The following is an 18873-nucleotide window of genomic DNA, read 5'->3' as shown; positions in this document are numbered from 1 at the left end:
TAATCAAGATCACAGTAAGATCACTGAGCTCGGTAGAAACAGATTGGGATCAAGGCCTACTGATTCAACATAGGAAAGCTTGTTTCAGAAACATTTGTTTTTCTAAAATGCCGGAGATGAAGCTGTTCTAGAATGAATCTCTCTTTCCGGGGAAAAATCACTCCCACATACCTAAGAGGTTAATAAAGAAAAATCTCCCAAAAAAAAAAATAGCCCGCAGTGGTGGCGCACGGGAGGCAGAGGCAGGAGGATCGCTGTGAGTTCGAGGCCAGCCTGGTCTACAAAGTGAGTCCAGGACAGCTAATGCTACACAGAGAAACCCTGTCTCGAAAAACCAAAAAAAAAAAAAAAAAAAGAAAAGGAAAATCTCCTTAATGATAGCATCTATTCAGCTCTGGCTAACAATCAGAGGATTCGGGCTAAAACAGACTTTGCATTCCACCTACCCTCAAGTTTATTTTAGGTTGAGCTCCCAGGTTATACGTTGAATAACTTAAATAGGGACGGAAGACTGCAAGTCCAGCCCCTAAGGCAGATGGATATTTATAGAGCAAACCTAATTTCCAGAATATATACTATGGTCTAGAAGATAAATGGAAAACATTCATTAATGCCACAATTCTCACATACAAAGGTCAGAAGACGCAAGCCAATAAAGCATTAAGGAAAAGTCACCCATCAGCGCTGTGGCTGCAATTCTTTGATGAGGAGCTAGAAAATGGCTGGTTTTCCTCTGAGAAGACTGGCTCACAGGAAGGTTACAGCTGCTCCCATGCAGGACCATAAGAGGCTCATTTTTTTCAAAAGGAGATTTCTTTCTTTCTTTGTTTGTTTATTACATATATAGTGCTCTGTCTGCATGTACACCTGCTCACCAGAAGAGGGCATCAGATCTCATTAGAGATGGCTGTGAGCCACCATGTGGTTGTTGGGAATTGAACTCAGGCCCTCTGGAAGAGCAGACTGTGCTCTTAACCACTAAGCCATCTCTCCAGCCCCAAGAGGTTCATTTTAAATAGCCCTGGCGGCTGTCTGTCTCTGGGCTATGGCATCACTACAGAGGATTCCATTTTTTCCCTTTGTTTTTTTAATTTTTTTAAAATTTACTCTTGTTACATCTCAAAGGTTATCCCATCCCTTGTATCCTCCCATTCTTCCCTCCCTCCCATTTTCCCTTTATTCCCCTCCCCTATGACTGTTCCTGAGGGGGATTTCCTCCCCTCTGTATATGCTCATAGGGTATCAAGTCTCTTCGTGGTAACCTGCTAGAGGATTCCATTTTTTTAAGCTTCATTTTTCTTTGATGTATCTGGGCATTTTGCAAGCATGTGTCTGTATACGGTACCTTCACAGGCCAGGAGGGACTATCATTTCCCTTGTGACTGGAGCTCCGGGAAGGGATTAGCTAGCAGGTGCTCTCTGAAATGGAACCTGTGTCTTCTGTAACACCACCCAGGGCTCTTAACTGCTATGCTATCCTTCTAGCCACCTTTTGATTTAATATTTATTTGCACACATTTTAATTAAAAACATATTACATCACTTGCCCCTTTCCTTCTCTTTTCTCCATTTCTTCCCCCAAATTCTTTACTTTCAATCTCTTCTTTTTATGTATTTGTAAGATGTATAAATATATGAATAAAACTTGCTGATTTGATATCTACTGGTTGTGTGTCTAGTTCTGGGGATGAACGCTTTGCATTAGATGTAATTAGGGAGCTCATCCTTGCCTGAGGCTAATTATCCCTCTTTCATGACCAGCAGGAGGCTGACCCTGAAGTGACCTAGGCTGCTTTGGACACGAAGCATTAGAAAACATGTGTGGTAAATACCTCAGCTAACACTTACTGGTGCTATGGCCCTGGAGTCCTGGAGCTGCAGGGAAGATGATGGCCACCGGCCTGAACCAATCACTGCCCCCCTTGCTTCTGTGGGACTTCTACCACACCACTGGCCACTCTCACCCTGGGTGACTCTGAAATCCTGAAATTGCTGCCTCTACTCTCTAAGCACCGTGCCTACACGCCTGTGCTACCACACCTGGCTTAGGGGGCCTCAGCTTCGTTTAGTGACTGATTACAATGCTGGGATGAGTAAGATGGGCGTTTAAACTTAACTGTATTGCAGACCCACTTATCTCTGTGAGCCTGGGTTTCACCATCTCTAGAATACGGACAGGACTCGGCCCTTGACCTTTGATGAGTTAGAACAGACTCAACGATTAAAAAACCAATATTGCTCATCATTGGAAGACATGGAGTTTAAGGGAAGAGGGCTCCATTTGATAGGAGCCTTCTTCTGGTACTGGAATTAGGAGCACAGCCTGTGTCCTGGTTGCTCTAAGAAGCCAGGCTCGGCCACTCATCCTTACTAAGGCAACTAAAAGAACTGAGTTATGCAGCTGTGACATGCCTGCCTAGAGTGCAGGATACTCTGCAAGGCGTCAGCGGCTCAGACTATAAACCCATTCAGACCAGTCAGTCTTCATGCCTGCAAGTTCCTTTTCTCTCCTTACAGTAGGCAAAACCTCAAGCAGGGGTACTCCTGACATGTGTCCTTGAGGGCTCTCTTGGTGCCTATTGACCACATGTGAAGTAAACTCAGTCTTCTGGATGTGGCCAAGTGGGCAACCACTTTTGAAATATGTGTATTGTCAGTTTTTCTCCTGATCATTCTTAATTTTTTTTTATTCATTTTTATTTTTTATTTTTTGATTTCTTGGGACAAGGTTACTCTGGGTAGCCTTGGCTGTCATAGACTCACTTAGTAGACTAGGCCTGCCTCGAACTCACAGACATGCACTTGCCTCTGACTCCCTAGAGCTGGGATTAAAGGTGTGAGCCACCACATGCAGCTCTCCTGATTTTTTTTTTTTTTTTTTTTGGTACTCTTTCCTAATATTGTGGGCTGGAAAACTTCTTTCAGCACCAAGTCTAAGTTAGTTTCTGATACTGTCAGGGCTGAAGTAAAGATGAACTAGCTTTGAGTCCCAGCACCCAAAGGACAGCTCACAACACTCTAACTCCGACCACAGGGGATCGGACACTGTCTTCTGGCTTCCACCGATAACTGACATGCACTTGGTGTACAGTGGCAAAGCTTATGCACCTCAGTTAAATAAATTTAACTTAAAAATAGCACGCATATATGTGAAGAAAACCTTTTTTACAATATGGAATCACACATGTGAGTTTCTGTCCTCCATTTGCATATCTGGTGACCTAGGAGGCCAGAAAAATGCATCAGATGCCCTGTACCTAGAAATATAAGTAGTTCTGAGCCACCTGATGTGGGTAGGAGGAACCAAACTTGGGTACCCACGAGGAGTACTGACTCTCCACTTCCCACAGGTGTCCTTGTAATGCAGAGGATGAAGATGCTCCCTCACTCCTCTGTCTCCTATCATTTTAAGCGATGAGGTCCCTGCTAGATGGTTGGGTTTTGGATTCAATGGATGGAATCCATTCCAAGTGACAAACAGAGCAACCTAGGATTGACTTTTCACCTGGGTGTATTTTTTTTTTTTTTTTGAAAAGCAGTATAAATTTTTATACATACATTTTGAGGCGGGGGCGGGGGGGTCATGGTTACACTTCCCACGGAATAGATTCAAGGAAGTCAGTGCGCAAGCAAGCACACACAGTACAGGTACAGAATGCAAAGTCATTGTGTTGTGTTGTGTTCGCCTGTTTTGGGCTCATATATGTAGCTCCTCCCAGAGTCTGTCCACGTGGTTTTTCCGCTGGCCACAATCAAGCTCCTGCAGGAGGGGGTTCATCTTCTAGTGGATTAACATCGCCTGTTCTCTCACAAGTCTGTCCTTTATCCCACTCTCAGGATCGTAACAAAACACAGGTTTATCTCTCTGTCAATGGGGTTTCTCTTCATTTTATGTATTTGGAGGTGACTGTGACACGCAAATGAATACCTTAATAGGGTTGCCCTCCAGTGTGAATTCTTTCATGTCTTTAAAGATGACTGTACTCTGGAAAGCCTTTCCCACATTGCTTACATCCGTAGGGTTTCTCTCCAGGGTGTGTTCTTTCATATCTTTGGAGACTATAGTGTTCTAAACATGCTTTACTGCATTGATTACATTTTTAAGGTTTCTCTCCAGTGTGAATTTTGGCATGCCTTTGAAGATCACTGTGATGTACAAAGGCTTTACCACAGTGATGACAACTGTAGGGTTTCTCTCCAGTGTGTGTTCTTTCATGTATTTGAAGAAGAGACTTATAAGCAAAGGCTTTACCACAGTCGTTACACTCATAGGGCGTCTCTCCAGTATGTACTCTTTTATGTACTTGTAGAGTACCAAGTTGTGAAAAGGCTTTACAACACTGATTACATCCATAGGGCTTCTCCCCAGTATGTGTTCTTTTATGTACTTGTAGATGACTGAGTTGTGAAAAGGCTTTACCACACTGATTACATCCATAGGGCTTCTCCCCAGTATGTGTTCTTTTATGTATTTGAAGAAGACCATTATATGCAAAGGCTTTACCACAGTGCTTACATTCATGGGGTTTGTCTTCAGTAAGTGCTCTTTTACGTATCTGGAGATGACTGTGACAGGCAAAGGCTTCACCATGTTGAATACCTTCATAGGGTTTCTCTCCAGTGTGAATTCTTTCATGCCTTTGAAGATGACTGTCACGTGCAAAGGCTTTCCCACATTGCTTACATTCATAGGGTTTCTCTCCAGTATGTGTTCTTTTATGTCTTTGGAGATGACTGTGTTGTGCAAAGGCTTTACCACACTGGTTACATTCATAGGGTTTCTCTCCAGTATGTGTCCTTTTATGTACCTGGAGACCACTGTGACATGCAAAGGCTTTACCACATTGGTTACATTCATAGGGTTTCTCTCCAGTGTGTGTTCTTTCATGTCTTTGAAGACTAGACGGTTCCGAAAATCCTTTATCGCATTGAGTACATTTGTAAGGTTTCTCTCTAGTATGAATTCTGTCATGACTTTGAAGACGACTGGGATGTGCAAAGGCTTTACCACAGTGATTACATTTGTGGGGTTTCTCTCTAGTATGTATTCTTTTATGTCTTTGGAGACGACTGTGTTGTGAAAAGGCTTTATCACATTGAGGACATTTATAGGGTTTCTCTCCACTATGTGTTCTTTTATATATTTGGAGACTACTGTGATGTGCAAAGGCTTCACCATATTGAATAACTTCATAAGGTTTCTCTTCATTATGACTTTTTTCGTACCTGCAAAGATAATTGGCACGTGTGAAAGGTTTACCACATTCATTCCACTGAGGAACATTTTTATCTGTATGAATTAATTTTACAAATTAGTCTAGATGTAAAGAGGAATCAGATCTTAAGATTTCATCACTTTGTTTACATCCATGGTGTTCACCTTTGTTATGGATTGTTTTGCATCCTTGAAGATGCCTGTGATGGTAAGAGCATTGACTACATCATTTTTCTATATGAGTTTTTACAGCTATTTAAAGAGAATTGAAGGAGCTCAGAGCTTTACTACACTGATTGCATTCATAAATATTCCTAAAGTGTGAGTGATATTACATTTGCAAAGAAAACCAGGAAAAACAGAAGGATTTCCGCATTCCTAGTACTCATAGGGATTTTCTGCAGTGTGAGTTTGTGGATGTAGTCCCAATGAAGTTGGAAAACCAATTAATTGTAAACTTGTATCCCAGTAAGAAAGTCTACACAAAGTGGGGCTGCTACATATATTCTAATTATTCTGGGAACAAAGAGGTATGTTGCTTCTTCCAATATCCCTAGACTCAGATGGCGTGTATCAATTGTGATGTATGCTATACCCATTACAGGAAGAATAACAAATGAGAGATTTCCACATTGTGTTGACATTTGGGCTCTTTGTTCCTTATAAAAATGTGAGATAGCGATTAAGGTTCCTCCACAACAACTTTCTTGACTCTCATCAACTGGCCCTCTCACTAAACTCAGCAACATTACTACAAAGATATGAGTAACACGCTTTACTATAGACTGTTTGCTTATTAGAAGGCTTTGGAGTAGTATGAGGCTAAACAGACTGGCAGTTCTACAGCACAGCTCTAATGGAGCTATGATTGAAAGAGTGTATCTGTTAAGGCATTGTTTCCTTGTCTTCTTTCTTAGAGGAACGCCTTTCAAACACAAATCAGATACTTGACATCAAGGTACACGGTTTTGTGAGAATTTAGTAATCGTCAATACACTTAAAGTAGTGGCTTTTTTTGCACTGCTGCTTTTCTTGAAAACTTCCAGGACACATTAAAATTTCCTCAGAGGCATATTTGTATCAGCTCGCACATGAAAATTACCTTCCACGTCTCCTAGGACTTTCACAATGTTCTTCAATATTATGGTCTTCCCAATTGTAGCCTAAAATATAATACCAGAAAATACATGATGTGTGATTGGAAATGAGGCAAAATTTCAGCTCCTTTCTTCAGTGAACCTCAGAACCAGGCCTCATTTACTCTACTCATTCTTCCTCGTTCTCAATTGAAACTACAGAAGAGCATCAAGAACCAAGAAGCAGTTTTCTCCCTTATTTTAAAACCTAAAGGAAAATTCACCCTCTTACCTACAGCAGTGAGGTTCCTGTAGGTCTCCAGCATCACCTCTATGTAGAGACTCTTCTGGGAAGGATCCAGCAAAGCCCACTCTTCCCGAGTGAAGTTCACCTGCACATCTTCATAATTCACGGCACTCTAAAATGTCCCACACATGTGTTCAACAGACAGCAGATAACTAACAATACTGTACATATATACTTCATCAATAATATAATCATATAATTCTGGTGCTTCGCACACTTATTCCCTGAAACAGAAGTTATAAAGTAATCACCAATCATTTCAGAAGGAAACTGAATAATGAGGTTCACCGATGTCATTTTTTTCTTTTTTTTTTTTTTTTTTTGTTTTTTGTTTTTTTTTGTTGTTGTTGTTTTTCGAGACAGGGTTTCTCTGTGTAGCCTTGTCTGTCCTGGACTCACTTTTAGACCAGGCTGGCCTCGAACTCACAGCGATCCACCTGCCTCTGCCTCCCGAGTGCTGGGATTAAAGGCGTGCGCCACCACGCCCGGCGTCGATGTCATTTCTTCAGCCTTTGAATAGGATATAGCCTTGCAAGAGAAATGCCAATTAATAGCCATAAAGAAAAAAAGACAAGCAGAGAGACAGTACTAAGCAAACATCAGAGAAAATGTATCAACAATTACTATCTACAAAAAGTTATGGACAAGCTGCGTGCATTGGCTCATGCCTTTAATCCCAGCACTTAGGAGCCAGAGGCAGGTGTATGTCGTTCAGTCTGATGCAATCGTGGACTATGGAACCAGGTCCAGGACAGTCAGAGGTACATATTAAGACCCTGACTCTCCAGAGCAAATCGATCAACGAGGAAGAGGTTACAGGCAGCACAGATGAGACTTGATAGGCTGAGTTCAGATGTTAGGGGAGCAGGGCTCCCCCCTCTGAGGACCAAGGGAGGGAGGGGATGAGTGAGGGAAGAGCTACACAAGTTAATTGATAGTTGATCAAATCATGGTTATATCGATTACTAGTCTACTTTTATCACAAGAATATACATCTTAGGTTCAACAGATAGATATGATTCTATAGGAAATATTTAGATAAGGTCTTCAAAAACCTCAGAGACACAGAATATGACATTTAAAAATCTTTTTATTCCCGGGTGTGGTAGCACACACCTTTAATCCCAGCATTTGAGAGGCAGAGGCAGGTGGATCACTGTGAGTTCGAGGCCAGCCTGGTCTACAAAGTGAGTCTAGGACAGCCAAGGCTACACAGAGAAACCCTGTCTCAGAAAAAAAAGAAAGAAAGAAACTCATATTCATTCAAAAAATTCAAAATAAATATAACAGGTTACACACAGGCAATCTAATCACTCAGTGGACTAAGGCAGGGTTAATGTCATGAATGCATGCCATCCTGAGAAATAGAATGTACTCTCTGACAAATTTCAAAATTCAAGATGTGAGTGACGCTCAGGACAGCAACAAAAGCTTGACATGTTCAAAAACCTACGTTCCAGGCACATTAGCCCATAATATAAAAACACAAAGCCAGTCACGTTGGCCCACGTCTAACCCCAGCACTCTGGAACCAGAGCCAGGTGATCCCGAACTTCCAGGCACTTCTTGGCTTGCACACCTACTCTGAGGACAACCAGGGCTACACAGAGGAACTTTGTCTTCAAAAACAAAAAACAAAATCAACAAAATTAAAAATACAAAAACTTCAGGCTAGAAAAATGGCTTAAGCAAACATCGAACCCCTACCCAGATCTAGCCAATGGACAGGACGTTCTTTACAGTTGAGTGGAGAGGGGGGACTGACTTTCACATGAACTCTGGTACCCAATATTTGACCCCATCCCCTTGATGGGGAGGCCTGTTGTCACTCAGAGGAAGGATAACAGGCTATCAACAAGAGACTTGATACCCTATGATTATATAGAAGGGGAGGAGGTCCCCCTCAGTCACAAGACATAGGGGAGGGGAGTAGGGTGAAAGCATGAAGGAGGGAGGAATGAGAGGCAACAAGGGATCTGATAACAATTGTGATGTAATGTGAATAAATTAACTAAAAAAAGAACTTATGGTTCGATTTTACCAAAAGGACATTGCTATTTATTAAAAAAGAAAGAAAGAAAGAAAAAGAAACGGACAAAAGAAGAAGAAAAAAGAAAAGAACAATAGCTTAACATTGACTAGCAAGTCCTTCTATTGTATCTATTGTGATTTAGGATTAGGGTCTCTAATGGTGAAGGCATGACAGCATGAGAAGGAAGCTCATTGTTTAATTTCAACCACAACAAAGTAGACACAAAAAAAGAGAAAGAGGGATCAGTATATAGACACTCAAATCCCATGCCCAATTTAAAAAAAATAAAATCACACAACATAGATGGCACCACTGATAAAAGGAAACACAAAGGTGGACCTATAGGTATAACAGAGTCCTTTAAACAAGAACTATAGAATTATAGACAAAATCAAAATCATAATCACATTACTTACCAGCACTCACCCTGTGCAATCCAGTTCTCTCGTTTGCCAATAATAGAAAAAGGATTGGGGGTGGAGTGCTATTCCATTTAGAGAGATTCATTTAAAGGAAACAAATGTTTTGATGTTGGAGAAAATAATTTTGACTACTAAAATTATCTCATTCTCTTATGATAAAGAAAAGGATAACTGGTGCCGGGTGTGGTGGTGCACGACTTTCATCCCAGCACTCGGAGGCAGAGGCAGGTGGATCGCTGTGAGTTCAAGGCCAGCCTGGTCTACAAACTGAGTCCAGGACAGCCAAGGCTACACAGAGAAACGCTCTCTCGAAAAAGAAAAAGAAAAAAGAAAAAGAAAAGGATAACTGTTAAGATCACTTAGAAAACATTTTGTTTCACATGATTGTTGATTGGATATAAATCCTCACCAGTGTGAGGAAATGCAAACATTAAAATGAAATGCAAGCCAGGTAGTACTAGTGTACACCTTTATTCTTCCCAAAACTTGGGAGGCAGAGGAAGGAGAGTTTCTGAGTTTAGGCCAGCCTGGTCTACAGAGTGAATCAAGGACATCTAAGGCTGCAAAGAGAAACCCTGTCTAAAAAAACAAACAAACAAAACAAAAAAAATACAAATGCAAGAAAACATATTTTTTGGCGCACGTCTGTAATCCCAGCACTCGGGAGGCAGAGGCCGGTGGATCGCTGTGAGTTCGAGGCCAGCCTGGTCTACAAAGTGACTCCAGGACACCCAAGGCTACACAGAGAGACCTTGTCTCAAAAAAAAAAAAACCACCAAAAAAAACAAAAAACAAAAAACAAAAAAAAGAAAACATATTTTTAAAGAAAGCATCTGGAGCTGTCCTTCTCTTCCTGAATTATCACTGTGCCTGGGCTGCAAGATACGGGCAGTTAGCCCCTGCCAGGCATGCCAGAGACTAGGTAGCCTGTCCAAAGAGCCACCCCACTATCTGTTAGCCCAGACCAAATTCTCACAGTTGGCCCTAGCACTGGACTAGAACACCAGAGGCAGCGTCCCCTCTCCTGTCTATGCCTCCTGTGGAGTAAGATCATCTCGCCTTGGCCTCCCCGTCACCCAGCAGCCAACATTCTCCTTTGAACACACAGGAAATACATAATCTCACATTACCAGCAAAACCAAAAAACGGAAGTGCACATGCGTACACACACACACACACACACATCACCACCAACAACAACAAAATACCAGGAATTAACAATCACTGTTCACTGCTATCTCTTAATATCAATGACCTCAGTTCACCAATTAAAAGACACAGGATAACACAATGGATGCTAAAACAGAAACCATCCTTCAACTGGATATAAGAAACACAGCTCGCCGGGCGGTGGTGGTGCACGTCTTTAGTCCCAGCATTTGGGAAGCAGAGGCAGGTAGCTTGCTGTGAGTTCGAGACCAGCCTTGTCTACAAAGTGAGTCCAGGACAGCCAAGGCTACACAGAGAAACCCTGTCTCGAAAAACCAAGAAAAAAAAAAAAGAAACACATCTCAACATCAAAGATAGACATTATTTCAATGTAAAGGGTTGGAAAAATCCAAGCAAATCTTAATTCTTGATTCTTACTTAGAGTTAAGTAAGAATCAAGCAGGTGTGGCCATTTTAATAGCTAATAAAATAGACTATGAACAAAAATTAATAAAAAGGTTTGTGGAAAGCCGGACGTGGTGGTGCACGCCTTTAATCCCAGCACTTGGGAGGCAGAGGCTGGTGGATCGCTGTGAGTTCGAGGCCAGCCTGGTCTACAGAGTGAGTCCAGGACAGCCAAGGCTACGCAGAGAGACCTAGTCTCGAAAAACCAAAAAAAAAAAAAAAAAAGGTTGTGGAACAAAACTAGGTATTCTTTTTTTTTTTTAATTCTGAAAAGATAACATTTCAATTCTTAACATCTATGCACCAAACATAAGAGCAGCCACCATTGTAAATGAACCATTTCTGTAGCACAAACGGCACATTGAACCTCATATATTGAAAATGGGAGACTTCACTCGGGAGGCAGAGGCAGGCGGATCACTGTGAATTCGAGGCCAGCCTGGTGTACAAAGTGAGTCCAGGACGGCCAAGGCTACACAGAGAGACCCTGTCCCAAAAAACCAAAAAAAAAAAAGAAAGAAAAAAAAAAAGAAAAGAAAAGAAAATGGGAGAGTTCATTGTCTTGCTTTCACCAATGGACAGGCCATCCAGACAAAAAATAACAGAGAAACGCTCCAGCTAACTGATGTTAAAAAAACAAAAAACAAATGAACCTAAATGATATTTACAGAACATCCCATCCAAATACAAAAGAACATACCATCTTCTCAGCAATTCCTGGATCTTTCTCCAAAATTGATGACATGCTTGAACACAGAACAGGTACAAGAAAACTGAAATAACTCCATGCATCCTATTAGACTAGCATGGAGTAAAGCAGCACATCATCAACAGGACAAACAACAGAAAACTCATGGAAACTGAACTCTATATGGAGAAAAAAAAAAGCCTCAAAACAGAAATGAAGAAATTAAGACTTTCTAGAATTCAATGACACTGAATACACAACACGTCCAAACTCATGGTACACAATGAAAGTGGTGATAAAAGGACAGTTCATAACACTGAGTGCATATAAAAAAGGGGGCGGGGGGTTCAGAGGACGGGGGACGAGATCTCTTACTAGAGGTTTAAAGGCACACCTAAAAATTCTACAGCAAAATGAAGATACCCAAAAAGAATAGACCTCAAGAAACTATTGAATGAAATCAATAAATTAGAAACAGAGAACAATACAAAGAATCAATGAGACATAGAGTTGATTCTTTGAGGAAACCAACAACAACAACAAAACCACAAGCCCTTATCCAAACTAACTAAAAGATGTAGAGGAATTTTAATTCAGAACATGGCTGTTCTGACAAGAGATCATACCCAAAGACCTTCTAGGAGGCTGTGGTCTACTACTACAAGTCCTGGACATCCTGGCACACCTAAATCAAAAGAAGATGACCTTAAATCCAATTTTATAAAGATGATAGAGTCCTGAAAAGAGAATATGATGATAAAGGAATAAAAGAAAATTCAGTCAAATAGGTGAAGGGAATGAATTAAGTCCCTTAATGAAATAGAGGGAAACACAATTTTAAAAGTGAAGGAAATGAATGAAACGGTCCAAGAACTGACAAGGGAATTAGAAACAATAAAGAAAACACAAACTGGGCCAATCCTGGAGATGGAAAACCTAGGGACAAAAACAGGGACTACAGACACAAGCATCACCAACAGAATATAAGAGATGAAAGAGAAAAATCTCAGGTATAGAAGATACAACCGGAAAAGTGGATACATCAATCAAAGAAAATGTTAAATCTTCCTGGCACAAACAATGTAGGAAATGCAGGACACTATGAAAAGTCCAAACCTATGATTAATAGGAAGAGAAAAAGACTCTAAGCTCTAAGGCCAAGAAAAAAATTTTTTGGTGGTTTGGTTTTTCGAGACAAGTCACTTTGTGTTAGCCTCGGCTGTCCTGGACTCACTTTGTAGACCAGGCTGGCCTCAAACTCACAGTGATCCACCTGCCTCTGCCTCCTGAGTACTGGGATTAACGGCGTGCGGCACTACACTCAGCAAGAAAATATTTTCAACACAAATCATAGAAGAACACTTCCCCAATCTAAAGAAAGACAGAACACCAAATAGATTGGACCAGAAAAGAAAATCCTCCACCACATAATATTTAAAATACTAAATGTACAGAACAAAGAAAGACTATTAAAAGCTTCAAGGGAAAAAGTTAAAGCCACATATAAAAGCAGACCTATCATAATTACACTCAACTTCTCAACAGAGACTCTAAAAGCCAGAAGGGCCTGGACAGATATCCCACAAAATTGGAAAAGGAAAGGGACAGTTTTCTTGATAGATTTCACTTACAAAAGTTAAATCAAGATCAGGTAGACAGTCCAAACAGTCCAATAACCCCTAAGGAAATAGAAGCAGTCATCAAAAGTCTCCCAATCAAAAAAAGTACAGGGCCAAATTCTTCTAGCACAGAATTCTACAGGACTTTCAAAGAAGAGCTAATAGCAATACTCCTCAAACTATTCCACAAAATAGAAACAAAAGGAACATTGCCAAACTTATTCAATGAAGCTACAGTCACTCTCATACACAACACACACAGAGATTCAATAAAGAAAGAGAATTTCAGACCAATTTCCCTCGTGAACATTGATTCAAAAGTACTCAATAAAAATACTAGCAAACTCAATCCAACAACACATCAGAAAACATCATCCTGGGCTGGAGAGATGGCTCAGTTGTTAAAAGCAATGTTCTGTTCTTCCAAAGGACCCAGGTTCAATTCCCAGCATCCATATGGCAGCTCACAGCTGTCTGTACCTCCAATTCCAGGTGACCGGGTACCCTCACACCAATGTACATAAACTAAAATTAAATGAATTATTTATATTAAAAAAATCATCCACCATGACCAGGTAGGTTTTATCCCACAGATGTAGTGATGGTTCAATATATAAAAATCCATTCATGTCAGTTTCATCAAGATTGGGAGTTCCAACTCTTCTTCAGTGAGGACCGCTGCCACCACTGCTGACAATGCAGATCTTTGTGGAGACCTTAGCAGGCTAGACCATCACCCTGGAGGTCCAGCCCTGTGGCACCATTGAGAATGTCAAGGGAAAGATCCAGGACACGGAGCGCATATTCCCCTGACCAGCAGAGGCTAATCTTTGCAGGCAAGCAGATGGAAGATGGCCATACCCTGTCTGACTACAACATCCAGAAAGAGTCCACCCTGACCCTAGTCCTTTGCCTCAGCGGGGGGGTTGCAGAGGGGAACACAAACACACCCACAAAAACTTTGACCCAAAATTTACCCTGCCAACAACATGTGCAGGGATAAAAGTAGAGGAGAGATTGAAGGAATGACAAACCAATGCCTGGCACAATCTGAGACCCACACCAAGGGAGAGAGCCAACACTTGACACTATTAATGAAACTCTGCTATGCTTGCAGATGGGAGCCTAGCACAGCCTCTGAGAGGCTCTACCCAGCAACAGGTGAAAAAAAATGCTGAGACATCCAAACATTGGGCAGAACACAGAAAGCCTTGTGGAAGAGTCGGGGGAAGGTTGGAAGGACTTGGCGGGGACAGGAATTCCCCAGAAGGCCAACAGAGCCAACTAACCTGGGCCCAGGGGACCTTGCAGAGACTGAATCACCAACCAAGGACCAGGCTCATACTGTACCTAGGCCTCCTACACATATAGACACGATGGGCAGCTTGGTGCTCATGTGTGTCCCATAGTAAGGGGAACAGGCCCTGTCTCTGACAAGGACTCTGTTGCATGCCTTCCATCACTGCCCCATGATGAGTCTGCCTTGCCAGCTCACCAAGAAAGAGGATGTGCTCAGTCCTGATGTGACTTGATGTGCTGAGGTGGGCTGGTGGAGGAGGGGTCCCCTCTTCTGAGGGTTAGCGGAGAGGAGATAGGGGGAAGAGGGAGGAAGGGTGTGGCTGGGAGGAGAAGGAGGGGGCTATGACTGGGATATTGCCCCAGCCCGCTGGGGTTTGATTAACGCTCGGGAGGAAATTTTCCCTGTATAGGGACAGAACACAAGACACGAAGAAGGGGGCAAGTCTGCATTCTGATCAAACCCCTTTTATTGAAAGTTTTCACAGAGTTCATATAGGCACAGAGGCAGGGGTATTTGTGTAAGCAAGGGTTGCTATGGATACCTAACTCTGGAATGCTCCAGCAGGTAGGTATCTACCTTTACAGCTGCTAGCATTGCAGGAGAGAAATTCCAGGAAAGTCATGAAGGATCTGGTTAGTCAGGAAAAAGCTCCAAGAACTACTGCTCGCAGGCCTTTAATCTGATCTTATCAGTAGTCTCACCTGAAAAGGAGTAGCTCGGGGGTCTAGAGTGACCAGCCCCCACAATAAACCACAACAGCTGTCTAACTGCCGACCTACAACAAGGTCAGCTAGTTGCTGGTGAATGGCAGATTTCTGGAGAAATAGGAACCTAGGCTCTGACAAGATGGCTGAACATCGGCCATGTAGCCCGTCCCCTACAGGATATAAAGTAAATTAATTTTTAAGAGAACAGATAAAAATTGTTGTACATTTACACAATGGAGCATTACTTGGGTCCTAAAAAAGTGACGGGGAAAAAATGAGGTGTTTTTTTTTTTTAAGTTTTTTTTTTAATTATTATGCTCTGCCTGAGGGCAACAGATCACATCATAGATAGTTGTGAGGCAGTATATTGTTGTGGAAATTGAACTCAAGACCTCTGGAAGAGCAGTCAGTCCCCTTAACCTCTGAGCAATCTCTCCAGAGAAGTTTATGACAAGCTTATTCTTGGTCCCTGTCTAGATGTGTGAAATCAGAAGTTTTGCTCTCAGCAAAATAAAGTATATTTCATGCAGGAAACAAACATAGGTCATTTTCTTAAGGTAGCTTTCTCTAGCTTGGATTGTGGCATTACAGAGGTTCCTGCCCATTTAATTACAGACTAATTCACTTTAAGGAAAATTAATGATTGAACAACTATTCAAATAAAAGTATTACATATATAATGTTATATAGTATTATTATATTAATTATATAGCACATTAAGCCTCTGTGGTGGTACAGCCTTTTATGAAAGAACGAAGTTTAATGAAGAGGAAAATAAGGTCACTGTCCTAGGGAACAACAGACTGGAATCAAGATGACTGAGTCAACACAGCTAGTCTCAGAAATGTTTTTCAGGGAGCTGGAGAGATGGCTCAGCAGTTAAGAGCACGGACTGCTCTTCCAGAGGTCCTGAATTCAATTCCCGGGAACCACATGGTGGCTCACAACCATCTATAATGTGATCTGATGCATACTGTATACATAATAAATAAATCTTGAAAAAAAATTTTTATTTTTTATTTTTATTTTTTGGTTTTTCGAGACAGGGTTTCTCTATGCATCCTAGGCTGTCCTGGACTCACTTTTGTAGACCAGGCTGGCCTCAAACTCACAGCGATCCGCCTGCCTCTGCCTCCCGAGTGCTGGGATTAAAGGCGTGTGCCACCACACCCAGCCAATATTTTTCAAAAAGGCTCAAGGTGTACTGTCCTAGACTTAATATTCCTTTCCAGGGAGAAATCACTGCACTTCATCAGAACAGTGGCATGGTCTTAGTTGATAAGCATCACAGCCAGCCTGAAGTGTTCTTGTACTCAGCTTATATACCCATAATTAAAAGATTAATTGTGAGCCGGGCATGGTGGCAGGTGCCTTTAATCTCAGCACTTGGGAGGCAGAGGCAGATGGATCTCTGTGAGTTTGAGGTCAGCCTGGTCTACAAAGCGACTCCAGAACAGCCAAAGCTACACAGACAAACTCTGTCTCAAAAAACCAAAAAGAAAAAAAAAAGATTAATTATGAAAAATCCCTTTAATGACAGCATGCACTCAGCTCTGGCTAATGCTCTAAGAGGAGGCACTGGGGAACAGATGCTGTATTCCACACATGCTGTCACCGGTAAGTCACTTTAAGGTTCAGGGCCCAGGTGAGGTTTTGAACAGTGTACATGTGGCCTGGAAGACTGCACAGCCAGCCACTTAGACAGTTCAACCAGGGTAGAATTGCCCATGTAACAAAACTATGCTTTTCTCAAAAAGAAAACAGCATCTTTATGTAGAGGAATTTCAATTCATGACCTGGCTGCTCTGACAAGAGATCACATCCAGGGATCTTCTAGGTCTGTGTGTTCTGACTGTAACACAGACACATCTTTAATCTGGTCTCAGGGGACAGAGGCAGACAGATCTCTGAGTTCAAAGCCAGCCTGGTATAGCGCAAGGTTTAGGTAAAGAGAAGGTTAGGTGCAGGTATGGTGGCGCAGGCCTTTACTCCTAGCACTTAGGAAACAGGGCCATGAAGATCTTTGCGTTCTAGTCATTTCCGTTCAGGAGGTTCTGTTGAGCCAGTGAGTTGAGAGGCAGTGCATGGAGGTGAGTCTGTGAAAGGGGCAGTTTTACTGGGAGAGTTTTACAGAGGCACATTGAACTAGACACAGGTGAACACAGAATGAGCCAGAGAAGGAGCCAGAAGATTCCAACACATCGCCACAGTTAGTATGAGGCCAGGCAGAACAATTCAGTCAGAAACTGAGAAAAGCCAGATTGAATCAGTCAGCTTGGAGAGGAGTTTGAGGCAGAACAGGCATGTTGATCTAGCCAGCAAGAATTCAGAACCAGGGCTGCAGAGATGGCTCAGAGGTTAAGAGCACTGTCTGCTCTTCCAAAGGTTCTGTGTTCAATTCCCAGCAACCACATGGTGGCTCACAGCCATCTATACTGAGATCTGGGGCCCTCTTCTGGTGTTCAGGTGAAACGTTGTATACATAATAAATTTTTAAAAAAAGAATTCAGAACCAATTAGAAAGGGTGAGTCTTTCAGCAATAAGTCTCTGAGGCTGAAAACATTCCTGGCCTAGATTAGATTGTATGAAGGCTAGAAACTTCCAGGACTAGGCCTAGGTTAGCAGTGGAACGCAGAGAGAACAATTCCAGCAAGAGAATAGAAGTTACTTTAACACCTTCATGGCACACCAGGCCTTAATGTTGGTTGTGACCCTGTAATGCTCCATGGAGCAGCTTGTTAGAGGCGTGTTCTCTGATGAGGCCCAGTGGCTGGCTGTAAATCAGAGCTGTCTCCTTTATGATGGTTTGGAGGCACTGTCTGGACACTTCTGGTGAACAGAGCAAACATGTGTATCCTAGCACGCTAATCTCTAACAGGCCTGGTTAGCACACTGCTCATCTGTGGGGTGTTGTAGAGCAGTCCTCCTCAGCTAAATTCTACTTGGTGTCACTTACTGTGTCCTAAACGACGGTAAATCCTTTACAGCATCAACTCTACTCTCCTACATCACAGCTTAAAATTGGAGTGCTACCCACCACAGGAGACGCCTTTTACAGACTCCACAAAATTAACCCCAAATGAATCTTTCACCTAAATGTTAAATGTTAAGGGCAGAACTTGTGGACGATGCTAGAGAAGCTTGGTCTCGCTCTCGGACTTTGGCATCCCGCAAAGGATGTTTCTACACACAAGCCCCTGCTGCAAACGCTTTGTGCAGATGCAGCGCCCGACGTGAAGTTACGCGGAGCCCGTGGCAGGGTCCACGGAACGACGAGGACTGAAAAGAGACCTTCCATCAGGACACCGGTTCCCACTCTGCCCCGGGAAAGAACCACCACACCAGCTCCCGCCGCTCGGCCTCTTTCTCCTCCCCGCTGTGGGCAGTGACGCTGCACTCACCATGTCGCAGCTTCTGGGCTTCCCAGAGCTCAGATCACAGAACCCAGCAGAAGAGCTCAGTCCACATCTCACTGAAGCGTGCTTAGTTATAGAGCTCAGCCAGCCTCACCGCACCCGGAAGAACACGCCTCCTCCGACCGGCAAGTCCGCCTAGAGGCCCTGATTGGTCAGTGCGTTTTGAGCGACATGAACTCCTCCCTTAGGATTAGAGCGCAGAGGCTCCAGGTCCGACCTTTTCCAGTTATGTATAGATTTGCATTTCAGTAGCCCTCGTGACTGTCCTCCTAGAGTTTACCAGTCTCTTTCCCCGCACAGCCTGAGGGAGGACGGGCCACTCCCGCTCCGGACCCTCAGCCGCTTGCCCCTCCCCTTTGCGTGCAGTGACCCTGTGCTCACAGCCTCAGGATTTCTGAGCTTCTCTGAGCTCCCCTCACAACACTCACTAGGAATTTCCCCCTCTACCTCCTGCCTAGCTTGCTTGCAAAGCCCAT

General features: G+C 42.7%; 1 protein-coding gene across 2 annotated transcripts in view; it reads right to left on the bottom strand.

The window, feature by feature from the left end:
- Positions 1-3493: 3493 nt before the first annotated feature.
- Positions 3494-18873, bottom strand: part of LOC311586012 (uncharacterized protein) — a 35530-nt gene continuing 20150 nt past the window's right edge. The window contains exons 1-3 of one of the 2 annotated variants that reach the window (XM_084761808.1): positions 6584-6927; positions 6318-6378; positions 3494-5226 (exon numbers count right to left, since the gene is read on the bottom strand). In XM_084761808.1, the coding sequence (XP_084617934.1) occupies positions 4070-5209 (1140 nt within the window). In that variant the 5' untranslated portion in view covers positions 5210-5226; positions 6318-6378; positions 6584-6927 and the 3' untranslated portion in view covers positions 3494-4069. Of the gene's footprint in view, positions 5227-6317; positions 6379-6583; positions 6928-18873 lie in introns of those variants that run through there. The other variant, XM_084761806.1, reaches the window with a different exon arrangement.

The sequence above is a fragment of the Acomys minous genome (assembly GCF_964271855.1).
Source record: "Acomys minous genome assembly, chromosome: 16".
NCBI lineage: Eukaryota > Metazoa > Chordata > Mammalia > Rodentia > Muridae > Acomys > Acomys minous.
The sequence above is the reverse complement of the archived record's forward strand: the minus strand, read 5'-3'. Positions and strand labels throughout refer to the sequence as shown.